Here is a 14,084-nt window from a genome sequence, read left to right as displayed (position 1 = left end):
AAAACAAGTTCACCAACCGCCAGTCAACACTACCCAGGAAACACCTCTAATTTGTTCATAATGAATTGCCATAACTATTGCCAGGACGGTCTGATGAAAAGTGCACGTGCCACAATTGATTTGACATTGTTGCAACTTCCTTTGTTTGCTTGTTTTGTTTACTAGACTATGCTACCTTGTACATTTTTGAAATGATGGTACAACTTTGTAACTGTACTGTGCAGTTAAAAGTCGTGAATACAATATACTGTACATAGCAAACACACACTAATTGTCAGAATGGTTTGGTATTAAAACAACATTTACTGAGTGATAAAACAGAAACTACAGGCATAGCAAGCTTCATGTGGGATCAATGTTAAACATGACAGTATCATACTTGAGGATCATTTTCCCAAATGTAGCTCTTCTGTCAACATTGTGGGAGGAGTTGGCCATCAAAATGTGGTTGGAGTGATAGAAAAATGGGCATGGCACATTGTAACAGTGTACAATAGCATTGTCTATTAAAAGCCCTATCACCAGTGTTTGCCATGTGCAACGAAGACAAATTGGCAAGATACCAAGTATGAAGTACTGTACCAAATACCAAGATTTATTGCAACCATTCTGATAGACAAAGATATCCCACTTTAAATACATTGTACAGGTGTATTGATAACGGTAATTTGTCGATCAAACTGTGCATGCCTGAAATCTTGTGAAGGGTGGCCCTTGCTCAAATTGTGTTCGTGCACTGTTGTGGGTGTGTTTTGAATGATGGGATAAGAAATCTCACAATCATTTGTTGTCCAGTGTTCAAACACTCACTGCGGTGCAAAGCAATGTGCTACTCATTCTCAAATAATCACAACAATTCTGAAAAGATTTCTTGGGATCTGGATTGTGATGTTGATCATGCTATTTGTATCTTCATGCGATTTGTAATGTCCAAAACAGCAAAATCTTTGATATGGATCACGATGCAAATTGTGAGATACTGTATAAAACGTGTTAATTTGTGTCGGTGTGAATGCCACTATTGCACTACAATGTAGATGTATAATACTGTATGTCTGATCTCCCACTTGCTTGACTGTGCATCACACATCTCAACTTTGAGGCTTGTACAGTGTACCATGTTTGTGTACAATGTATACAATCCTTAAGACTGCATCTGGTGGCAGACTTTCTTATCATTTCTGTCGAAGACTTTCAGATATAAAGTGAAACAAACCATCACTGTAATGCTTTTGTAAATAGAGTCTGAAGAATTATCAGGAAATTTGATTTTTGGCAACTTTATCAGCCTATGTTGTGGAAAGAAATCCCATTGGTAATTATAACTCTATAAACAAAAAAGAAATCTCCATTCACATAAAAGTTTACTTGCAAAAATATCTTGCATCATTTCATACTCATAATTCGAGATGTGAAAATTGAATTTGAGTTTTATACAATTATGTACGTATATATGGCTTAATCTATTATTTTCATCCTTTCTTTTTTCTTTTTTCTTTTTCTTTTTCTTCTGGTCTTTCCTTTATTAAGCTTCCATAGCGATGACTGCTACTTGTGTTTTGAAATAATCATCCCCCTTTGGTAACTGTTTACACAACTCTTTCTGCGCACGCTGGGATGTTCAATCACCGCATCCATAAACCAGCATTTCTGTCACTGCTGGGCTGTGATTTATGGCCACATTCTACACATCAACCCATCTTTATGCGTGATGGCTTCATCACATAAAATGCACACACCCCCTCCACCACTTCCCGGCCATACAGTGTACCCCACGTCCTTCCTTTCCACAGCCAAATTACCCCTTAAAGCGACACATTGCTTCTTATTAACCTTGACTTTGCATGATAGACAAGAAATGACTTCTAGAAAACAAAGAAAGTTGTATAGTACCTGGAATCAGACAAAACGACGTCACGTGATGTGTACAGTAAATATCAAAGGCCCATCAAATCAACTTTCACATTATTCTATCAGAGCAATAATGTGCATGTAACGCTAGAGAACATTTCTATTTCTAAAACAGGAATATTTCACTGAATTTAAACAATGACATTGAATCTGAATACTTGGAATACATGTAGTTTAATGAACCTACATCTCATTGCAAACACTTCTCAACACGGAAGAGACTTTAACTTGAAAGCTTTTACCACTCTGTCACGAACACAAACAAACCTGATGCCCAGAATGGCACCCAACCCAGTCATTTTCAACACCACCACTTCCAGGTTTGTCTTTACACCTCAACGTCACTTCCGCCCTTTCAATCTGCGATTGGATGTACCAGTATACAACGTACATTTACACACAGACATACGCATACACACAAACGTACACTAAAACTGTACATACTACGCGCATGTACTATATAGTGTACACTGCATTGTACAGCTACATTTTGTATGTACACTGTTTAACAAGTAGCTTTATAGAACAGGCCTCACTAATTTTCCAAGGCAGTATGTGGCATCCTTCATTCTGCCCATGTACCCGTGTACACTGTATTTTAGAAGATATTATAAAGGTGACCACTACAGACAGGTTGGCTGCCCATCTGATATCATCACCTTTCTCGACCATTTTGTGATGGCCATCACTATAGGAGAAACAAATCGGGGGGGGGGGGGGGATTTCATGAAGCAGTTTGGTCGGATATTTTTCCTGACAAACTGTTACAAGCTACTGAAATCCTAGCATCTGATTGGCTGAGAGCAAATTTGTCCGACGACTTTTTTAGACAAAATGCTTCATGAAATGCCCCCAAGGTGGCTACAATTAAAGGGATGGTAAAGTATTGGTGGAGATGAGAATTGGGCCTTTAACTTTTTTGCGAGATACAACATTGTACCAAGATTAACACTTATAGTACAGAGCATATCATTTTAAGAGGAATTCAAAGTTTTTTTGATGAAAATCAGGTTTGGAATTACTGAAACATCTATCAAAAACAAAGTAAAACAAAGCGATCGTAATAAAGTGTAGGTCCCACACTTTATTAGAATAGCTCCTTTTTGGATATCTAAGCCATTTCAAAACCAATTTTCATCAAATAAACGTTGAATTCTTCATAGAATTACATGCTCTTTCATATTTCATAAGAGGTTTTTCATTATCTCATCTAAAAATGTTAGAAATGTGAAATTAGGTCTCAACCAAAACTATACGATCCCTTTAAACCCTTTGCGTGCTCTAAGTGCTGATTGGCAGGGGAAACCTAATAGCATTGTATGCACTGTCCAAAGTCCCTGGCACAGAAAGGGTTAAAAGTGCTCTTGACGAATTTTGGCAGAACTTCCTTCCTCTTTTATATATTTCATACTGGAGTTACTACCAAATGCCACTCAAGTGGACACTATATTCCATTCAGTTCCCCCATCCTATGTAACTTGACTGTTAAAGGGATCGTATAGTTTTGGTTGAGACCCAAATTCTGGTTTCTAACATTTTTTGGTGAGAATATGAGACACCTCTTTAAATATGAAATATGAAAGAGCATGTAAATCCACGAGGAATTCAACGTTTATCTGATAAAAATTGGTCTTGAAATGGCCAAGATCCAAAACAGAGCGATTCTAAAGTGTGGGACCCATCCTTTATTACGATTGCTTTGTTTTACCTTGTTTTTGGATGTTTCAATCATTCCAAATCTGATTTTCATAAAATAAACTTTGAATTCCTCTTACAATGGTATGCTCTGTACTATTTCATATTGCAAAGTGTTTTCTTGGTATCTCGCAAAAAGTTAAAAGCCCAGTTCTCTTCCATACCAATACTGTACCATCCCTTTAAAAGACATCTTCCCACAATAGCCATGCATTATGTACAATTGTACGCCTCTATTTTATTTCCTGCCAGTACCCCTCCCCCAGACCAACACATCCCCATCCTATTAAAACACATTCATACCCTTTATCCCATTTCCAACAAAACATGAGCTATTATTCTTAATAATTAGATAAATACAGTGTAATGTTGATACAGTGTAGATTAATACGTATCTTTGTTTGTGTAAAAAAGTGCAAAATGATTGTTTCAGGTTTCAAATTTTCTCTCTTTCTTTTCTAGTCTTTTGCTTGTAGTTGTTGTTTTCTGACAGAAACTTGAAATTTGCTTGGGTTGGGTTGATTTGTTTTCATAATTGATGGAAAATCAGCACACCCATTAATTTGCCATTTTCTGTTTGATAATAAGCTTTGAGTTTGTTACTCAATCATGTTCAAAAAACCATAATTTCTTTGATTCGGTACGAGATCTTTTCATCATAATTTCAACTTTGCATCCTTTAATATTCCACAATGTGTGAAACATGTAAAAAGACAGACATTTTCTCTTGTTTGTGTCCTTCATTGTTCATTCATTATTCTTCGTTTGGCTTGCACAACTTTTAATTGCTTCTTGATTGATAAGTTTACAACTGATTCTGAAATTTGTATCACGTACATGTAATAGAAGATAGAATTTATATTTCTGTCTACAATGAGTTAATAACATTTTTGTCTGAGTTTTTGTGCACATTCAATCAATTTGACCAATTTCATCAAATCTTTCAGGAAATCAAGAAATATGTTGAAAATCAGAGGTGCCACTTACACCACTGGCCACTTATAATGGCAATGAAGTGATCTTTTGAACAGCCAAATTCCCCAAGGATTCGATGGATTAAAAACTTAAGAATTGGGGGGAAAACCCATTACCTCGTCACACGTTGCCACAGTCCCAATCCTACAAGTGGAATACTACTCTCAGCCTCGTTCTCACTAGCCTTTTGTCAAGGCCCTCTTGCTGTATGGTGAAGAGAGCCCAGCTGAGTGGAGTTGCGCAAGGGCCTTTTGAGATCTGCTTCGCATCCTTTTGCCAGCCCTTTGAATTACCAACATTTGCTTCCCAATTTCAGGAGCAAAAGTCGACCAATCAGTGTGTCTGTCTGCTTGAACCCGATTTGAATACAGCGAATGCACGCCACAGACCTCAACGGGTGGTCAGTGATGAATGCGAACAGGCATGACAACACCAAGGCTGAGGATGTGGGGAGCGCGCCATTCCATTGGTCGACCGGAACCTGTTAATAGGAATATTAAGTAGGGTTCACGTGTCATGAATAATAATAACTTGTGAAGCAGATCTCAAAAGGCCCTCGCGCTGTCGCGCTCGACTGGACTCGCTTCACTCGCCCATTACAGCGAGAGGGCCTTGACAAAAGGCTACGTTCTCACTTACTCTTTGGACTTTTCTCCGCAGGCACAGAGGAGGAGGATGAGGAGGAGGCTGATGAGGGCAGTCAAGCTGAGGACCACCGTTGCCACGGGAGACAGCTGGATGGTGCCCGCCTCCGTCTGGGAATCTAGTCAACAAAATGAGAATAGGAACAAACACTAAAATTTAGACCTGACATCAACTATACTGTATGCTCTTCCAAAATATGATAAACATGGATAATAAAAAAAAATTACAATGTAGATAATAGCTCACTTGCTGATGCAAAGTTCTGAAGAAAGTTCACAAAATAATGTAAATTGTGTCTCCAAAAGAGTGCAGTGTTTGACAGGAAAAAAAATAAAACATTTAAGAATGAAATTGTAGTAGATATATGTGACAGGCATCAGAAGTTATTCTAAAAACTATCTATTGTTAAAAGCAAAGGCCATTGTGCATAAATTTTGTACAGTGCTCTGTGAGGGGTACATGTTCAAATGTATCAAAATCCACGTACCATTAAATACACAATAAACACCTTGGCTTCAGAAAAAACAAATGATAGATCATTATAAATCTTGTAAAATAGATAAAACAAGATCAGAAAATCAATTTGATGTTTGTTTGTTTTGTTTTTGTTTTTTTCATACGGCTGTCCTTGTATTCATTCTACTATTTCAGGATTGTGTGTACACGTGGTTATTCACTTGATTCCAAAACAAACAGTTCAGTCAATTTACATCGCCCACCAGGGTGCATGGGGTGTAGGTCAGTACATGTAGATACAATGTATTTCAATATAAAATCACTTTGGGAAGTATAATTGGGTACAGTGTACACTGTACAAGTATAGTGCATGGTATAAAAAGTGAACTTTGATTGGAGAATCAAACAAGGAAGTAGAAAGTTGAAAAAAGAAGCCACAATTAAGCTGGAATTATAGCTCATGGCATATACATGACAATCTCTTTCAAACAGAGTTTTTGTGACTAGTATTTTAAGTGCATGAGATTAGGAACAACAAAAATCACATTATAGTGTAAATCTTCTTCAGATATTTGAAGGGATCGTACAGTTCTGGTTGAGACCTAATTTCAGGTTTCTAACATTTTTAAGTGAGATAATGAGAAATCTCATATGAAATATGAAAGAGCATGCAATTTTATGAGGAATTCAATGTTAATTTGATAAAAATTGGTTTTGAAATGGCCAAGATATCCAAAAAAGAACGATTCTAGTAAAGTGTGGGACCCACACTTTGTAACGATTGCTTTGTTTTACTTTGGTTTTGGATGTTTCAGTTATTCCAAACCCGATTTTCATCAAATAAACTTTGAAGTCCTCTTAAAACGGTAGGCTCTGTACTATATCATAAGTGTTTTCTTGGTATCTTGCAAAAATTTAAAAGCCTAATTCTCATCTCAACCAAAACTGTACTATCCCTTTAAATATAATAGCTTGTTCAAATTCAGAACAGATAGCTTTAATATTTATTTGTACTATAGATACTGTGAAATCAATTGTCAAGTAAAGCCTCCTACCCCCCCCCCCCCCCCCTCTCTCTCTCTCTCTCTCTCTTCTGGGAAAAACAAAATCAAATGTTTCATCGATGGTAAATTACAATGTGATTTTTTTTTTTTTACAACTAGACAGAATATTTTAACAGACAATCATTGTATGTATTACAGTTTATGGGCACTCATATTCATCATACTATCAAATTCATTGTACATGTACGTGTATTAAAGTTATTGAACAGCTCTTAAACATACTGTAAGATACTTAATATTCTTCTAGAAATTAGTTTCCAGTTTACAAGTACCTACTTCTGTAGCTGTAATGCAAAACTGATTACCCCATTGTTGTAGCATATCTCATACACAGCTCATAACACGCGATACTGTCCTGTTGTGCTGCGTGAATTTTCATGATGATTTGCCACATGTACATCATTTGTACAGAAACTGTTCATAATACTGTAACTTCTGCGGAAAACTGCTGGCTTACAGTATAACCATTATCAATGTCTTTGCCATTACATGAATTTTTCAGTGTACTGATTGAGCTGAATTGTGAAGCCCTAATTAGTGTGCAAAGCAGACTCACCACAAATATCTCCAAATGCCTGTGCAAACATTACATGTCTACGATGTAGGTATGGTAAATTGGACGAAATAGTGTATCTTTTGTAATATCCATGTAATGAATTTATAGTGTGAGTGATGCCATAGAACTGCCGACTTGCAAAACAACAGTACGTGGCATTCAAAACTGTTCCCACACAAAAGTATGAAAGTATGTTCCCATTGTACTTGTATGTGGTGACAATAATTTTTATAAAGATGAGCCCTTTATTGCTTTCTCATTTAAATCTTGGAAGAAAATGTGCTGTGTGCTACAAATAGTTTGTAGGTCTCACTTCAATAGGCCAATATTCAATGTGAAGAATAAAATAATTTAATTTAACAGAACACTCCATGAAACACACAACGTCAGTATAGAAAGAATTAGTCTTCTGTGTTTAATTAAAATTTCTACAATGCACATTATGATACATACATGTTATACTGTGTATACGTATGTAAGTATCAAAACTAACTTGTTCTTTAGTCCAATGATTTGCAAAGGTTGTTTTGTATTTGTGTGTGTGTGTGTGTGTGTGTTTATTTCTGCTCAAACTCCACTCAGAGGTCATTCACTTAATACAAATTTTGTTTCACCACTCAAATACATGTATGATAATTAATGCATTTTCTACTTTCTATTTTTCCTGCACAAAGTTAATGCTTTAACTAGGTGCACTCGGAATTTAAGATTTTTTTTTTTGGTTACTTTTTTTAAATACCTGTACATTATATTATGTCAGGCGTCTTTTATGATGTATGCATTGTACTTTGTAGAGTAGGGACTCATCCTAATCAGCCACACCTGCAATTGTCTTCATCAAGCTGGTAAGGCTTTACATCCCATATAAAGTGGATATTTTCACGCGACTAATTTTTCACGCTTGGCCGGGTTAGAAGAGTTTTGCATGTTTTTAATTCCGCGGAATCAAGACGTCACGCACAGGAACATATGGCAAGCAAAAATATTCGCGGGCTTTTATTTTCGCGCTAGTTTCTGGTTGCGCGAAATGCGCGAAAATTTCAACACCGCGAAAGTTTCCACTTTTAATAGTACAAGTGTATAGTATATATAGTATTGTAGTATAGTATAATGTATAGTATATAGTATTATAGTATAGTATAATGTATAGTATTTATAGTATATAAAGCCCCCCTCCCCCAGCCCCCCAATTTATTGCCATTGATCTTCTTTGTTTGGGGCTTGGGCTGTTCCATTTCATCTCCTGATGTGAGACCAACAGTAAGCCTACTGACTGGGAGGATACAGGGACATACAGTAGCGTACAGTGTATACATGTACACTGTACGTGCTCAGTGTGCCACTAAACAATGTGAATTGCTTCAATGCATCTATTCAACAGTCTTGCCCCATAGGAGCACAATACATGGGACCACGCCATTGTCATCCAGTGTCTGGGGGAAATCCCCTCAGGTGCAATTCTTGTATTGGTCTTTCAGTATCACAGATCAATCAAAGGAAAACATGCAGGGAACCAATTCACGTACTACATGTATACACACAGTTTGCATATAACGGGGCGAAGTCTTGAATCTGAAAGTTGACACAGTTTGACCTTCATCAGGGCAAGACCAAACCTAACAGGATACAGTGCAGTCTGTTCACACGCACATAATTTCTGCAAAGGTCCCGTTTCCTCTTTCAAAATACAAACACCATCATAGTGTACATGCTGTATAAAGTGGTGAAAGGTAAAAGCATCAACGGTGTGCAAGAATAGTCATTACAACACTGATGTTGGATATCAATGTGCACATTCTACTAGACAAAACATATTAGTTTTACTGCAGCTGCTGCAGAAATTCACTTTGAATTTTATATGTCAACGGCTTTCTTTCTATACCGTAATTGTATGTGTAGATTGAATACCTAGACTGTCAAGGGAGGAGGTGATGTTTTTATTACCATTGGTTTGTTTGTTTACTGGTTAGTTGGTTGGTTTGTCTGTGTGCACAATAATTCTTACAAGTTGTGAACGGATTTGGATGAAACTTATTGGAAAGGCTGAGAATGGCACAAGGAACAGATGATTAAAATTTGGTAGTGATTCAGAAATTTCTATGGATCTACACTGTATGAAGGATTTTTCTATCTTGCCAGGTACATGTAGGGTCAATGAACGGAAAGGAGGTCAAGCTGCGCATTTTTTACATTTTAGAGTAGAGCTTGGCAGAGGTCTGCTCTCTATAGAGTGCTTCTCTATTTTTTATTTGAAATTTAATGGCGTTACAGTAAAGTGCAGTTTCATTTATCACTTTAAAGCCTTCGTAAATGGTTACTCCCAGCATATTGTAAATGAACACTCAAGAAGCATTGTGCACATGGTAATTTCCAATTGTTGATTCCAAAACAAGAAACAATTGACAGCTGAACAAACGGAACAAAAAAAAAAAAAGACCCTCGCATTCTCAGGATATTCTAAATTTGTATGATGAATCACATTGTAAACATAGATTATTTGTGATTCTGGTACAAACAGTTGTGATATGAAACGCACCCTTTATATCATAAAATGGATTTGACAACAACTTCAAAGTTGAGAATGATTGCCAGACTTACGTTTGATTTGAATCCATAATGCTATCTTTACAGCATCTGTAATATCTGTATGTTCTATAAGACCTATGAATCAATCGCAACTCTAAACACACTGTAGGACGGGGCCTTGGTATTAAACAATTTAATGTTGTTTATAAACAGTACAAGGCCAGGGTCTCTCGTCTCAATTTCACAACATTACATGTAGGCACAGTGTAGAGCTACAATGTACAAGGTTGCATAGTATTAAAATGTGAGTTTCATGCATGTCATAAATGTGATTACCAGACTAAAAATAAAAAATGAATAAAGATTATATACGCTTGTCTGCAATGCCATTCAAAACATGCATCTGTAGCAAGACCATATTTTGCTCGGTAGCGGACTGTAAACTTGTCTGAAACCCCTTCCGAAAGTGAATTGAAAGTTGCAATTGTGGGGTCTGTCCAACGTCTGAATGTAGTGTATGGAAGATGGCAACAGGCCAAAGAGAGTGTCTATAAAAAGTATAGAGCTCTAGAAAAAGCATGAAGCACCCAGGCAAACCAAATGGGATTAATTACTGTACATCCACATGGCCTGGACAAAACAATGGAACCATCATTAATGTACAGTACGTGCTTGTACTGTGACAATTAACATGCCAAAGTGTTTTAATATGAAATGCATGCTTTGAATGAAGTTCTTTTAAACGGGACATGCAGAATTGCATGATGTGGTATGAATTGGGTTGACTCTTGACTTGTATTGTGACTGACTTTTTAATCTCTTCTGATTCAATATGTTCAGGGAATCCTTGATTTCAATTTTAAAATAACATCTGTAGTGCAGTGCTACATTGTATGTACATGTACAGATACTTTTGAACACGGAACTCTCTATCTCTGTCTAAAAACTGCTTGTGAAAGAACTACAGGGTTAATACAATACTCCAGGTGACTGATAGGCTAAACTACACTGTTGTATTAAAATGCAAACTTGTGCATAATTCAGAAGATTCAAAGCAAAACTGGTATCTCTCTCTGATTTGGCAGCTTCTGTTGATCTACAGTAGGAAGACTGTTGAAACGGACCACATTCCAACAGGTGTCGTTTATCTGTTTCCTCCAAATTTGGGGTCCAGAGCTACTATTGTACCAAGTCTCACGCATTCTGCGTGAGACTTAAGCATTTAGGGTCCGTCTCACGATCTCACGCATGACACCCATTTTTCTCACGCATCGGGCGAAGTCTGTAACTTGGGCCTATAATAATGAGCATAGCTCAAAAGATTACTAGCAAAGGGATAGTTGCAAATGAAGGTATATTTCCCTTTTGTCTTTCAAAACATTAAAGTAAAAAATAGTCACCTAAGTACACTGTATGCACCTGATCGCACTATTAAGAGCTAAAAATTGAGAAAGCTCCCTACCGTGGGAGGCCACAGGGGGGGGGGGGGGGGGGGGGGGAAACCCTCCCACACCCTCGCACGCACACATTCGCATGCCGAGATGCTGAGTCATGAAATTTTTTTTTAACTTGGCATCCCTGGGGGTCTCATAGCAAACTTATCCTCTCAGATTAATGTCATTCTGTTTTCCTGATTGTGAAAGAAAAACAATTTATTCAATTTCATGTCATATATTTTTGGCAATAAAGAACTCATCTAGTGTATAAAGGACATCATATCTAAATTCATTCACAGTATTAAAGAACAATTACATTGTATGTGATGAACAGACTCAGTAATCCACAGGGTAAAGATAATCTCAATGATCATGACAATTAAATATCAAACACACCCACATAAATCCTTTCAGACTGTAAACAATTTGACAACAAATTTTAAGATTTTCCACACAGACACTATGGATTCAATGTTCCAATGCATGCAATGTTGAGCAAAATTTGCTATTATACAAATGTACACTTCTGCTTGTGATACAGGATGGTACTTTTGTTGTGTGTAAAATTCATTCTGTCAACGTATACTACATGTTGTACTAGTATGTATGTATACTCTTTTTTCCCTATTTTAATAGTATGATCACAATCTCTTCTAAAGGGGCCTGCTTTAGAGACTGCAGCCCCTAACCGAGAGACTGGTAATAAATATTCTACACTTAAACACCAAGTCATTTCTGTGGACATGGCCAGGAATATTGTGGTCTGTCACCAGCTCAAACACATGTTTGTCCATCGATGATGGATGAGTCGTGCGCCAATGTTATATTTAGATAATTCCTTCCTGCATTGTCATTGCCAAAAATATTGTTTACCCTGTCAGCACAGTAGGACTGAAGAGTACATTTGTTGGTTTCACAGCATTCTGGATTTAGCAAGAATATGAAGCTCTCCTTAAAATACACTGCATGAACAAATTGCATCATCGGGCACTACTACAGGATACAAACTAGATTGTGTAGAGAAAAGAATAAAGTGATAATTTATTAGTCTGAGAGATCCTGTTGTTCCACAACGTACTTCTCAAATTAGAGGATTTCGCTCAAATGCAACATTGTAAATGTACAGTTCAGAGATAGAAGACTCAATTTCAGAACTCAGAGCTCTTTTCTGAGCATCGAGGGGTGCATTTATCAACTCACTAAGGTTTCCGAACAACTTTCATTTGGGCAGTTCATATTAAAATGCAAAGCTGTTTTGATCACGGGGTTAGAAACAAATTTCTGAAACACCACAAAAAAAGTGTGATCACAAACATTTTCTGCAGCTCCTCACGTGATAAGCACAAAGTTGTTTTGAAGCTAATTTATAGCTCGGACTTGCCCATGATGACAACCACTGCCAGCTACACATCTCCACACCTCGCGTAAAACTACACAATCAAGCTACATCATCAAGCACCCCTGATTCCGCCAACCCCATGAACAAACTTGAAACCACAGTCATCAATGTACTAACTCATACCCATAGTGTTATCTAAGCCCTTCCACTTCTGGTTCTAGAGAAGATTTTTAAAGATTCCTTAACTCTAGGGGGTTTGGGCCCCCTGGGGACCCCCCAGATGGGCCATGGTGCCCATTTGAACAAATTGAGATACTATCCCCCTAGGGATGCTACCTACCAAGTTTGGTGAAAATCAGACATGGCAATCTCAAAGTGAAGATGAAAATGTACAATTTAGGCCCCATTAGGACCCCTCCCCTGGGTCCCAAGGGGGGCACCCCTGATTCCCCCATGAACAAACTTGAAACTACAGTCATCAATGTACTTACTCATAGTATCAACTAAAGCCCTATCACTTCTGGTTCTAGAGAAGAAGATTTTTAAAGATTCCTTAATTTTAGGGTGTTTGGGGCCCCCCTGGGGCCCCCAGGTGGGCCATGGTGCCCATTTGAACAAATTGAGATCCTATTCCCCTAGGGATGCTACCTGCCAAGTTTGGTGAAAATCGGTCATGGGGTTATCAAGAAGAAGATGAAAATGTAAAAAGTTTACATACATCGGACAACACACGACGGACGACGGACGACGGACGACGGACGACGGGCGAAGAGCGATCGCAATAGCTCACTTGAGCCTTCGGCTCAGGTGAGCTAAAAAAGAACAAAAATTTTTATTCTGAATACTTTGTGGTACATGGACATTTTAAAGAACACCGAAAAAATATCAATCATAATGGATGTATGTGTAGCATCAAGACCACCAATGCACACATACATTGTACACGTACACTTGTAGCCCTTTTAAACACGAGTCTTTTGTTTAATTACTTTTTTTTCATCCTGAGACAATTAAATGTACTGCAAGTCTGTACCATGAACACTTGTACACTGTACCTCCACGGGATCACAGTGCTATCTGTAGATTAAGAAAAGGTCCTGTTGGTGTTCTTTAAAGAGAGAGAAAATGGGGCCCTCTATTAAAAAACAAATAATTTGCCCCATAAAAGGTCCTGTACAGCTACATTTATAAATCTTACTTGAGAGAGAGAGAGAATCATATTTCGAAACACGTTTTGAGATGCAAATGAACACCATTTAAAATGTGATTCTTGGGTGCCGAGTCATAACCATCATACAATATGTATAATCGCGATTCAAATGTTGACTGCTGCTTTGCTTTGTTCTACAATGTAAAAAGGAAGTAGAGGTCAACTAGAAAGGTGCATTCTTTTTTGTAACCAGCGGTGCATATAAATACTGGAAGTTGACCTGGACAGCTCAGATATTGTTTAAAAACACATTTCAAAACAGCATTGCACA

At 37.5% G+C, this 14,084-nt stretch overlaps 1 protein-coding gene across 1 annotated transcript in view; it reads right to left on the bottom strand.

Annotated features, from left to right (window-relative positions):
• Positions 1-14,084, bottom strand: part of LOC139708567 (uncharacterized) — a 55,680-nt gene that overhangs the window by 35,617 nt on the left and 5,979 nt on the right. The window contains exon 2 of the mRNA XM_071620510.1: positions 5,221-5,344. Within this exon, the coding sequence (XP_071476611.1) occupies positions 5,221-5,344 (124 nt within the window). The remainder of the gene's footprint in view (positions 1-5,220; positions 5,345-14,084) is intronic.

The sequence above is a fragment of the Diadema antillarum genome, unplaced genomic scaffold (genome assembly GCF_040938485.1).
Source record: "Diadema antillarum isolate AM-2024a unplaced genomic scaffold, OU_Dant_1.0 seq00001348_RagTag, whole genome shotgun sequence".
NCBI classification, from domain to species: domain Eukaryota; kingdom Metazoa; phylum Echinodermata; class Echinoidea; order Diadematoida; family Diadematidae; genus Diadema; species Diadema antillarum.
Note: the sequence above shows the minus strand (reverse complement) of the source record. Positions and strands in the feature narration are given on the sequence as shown.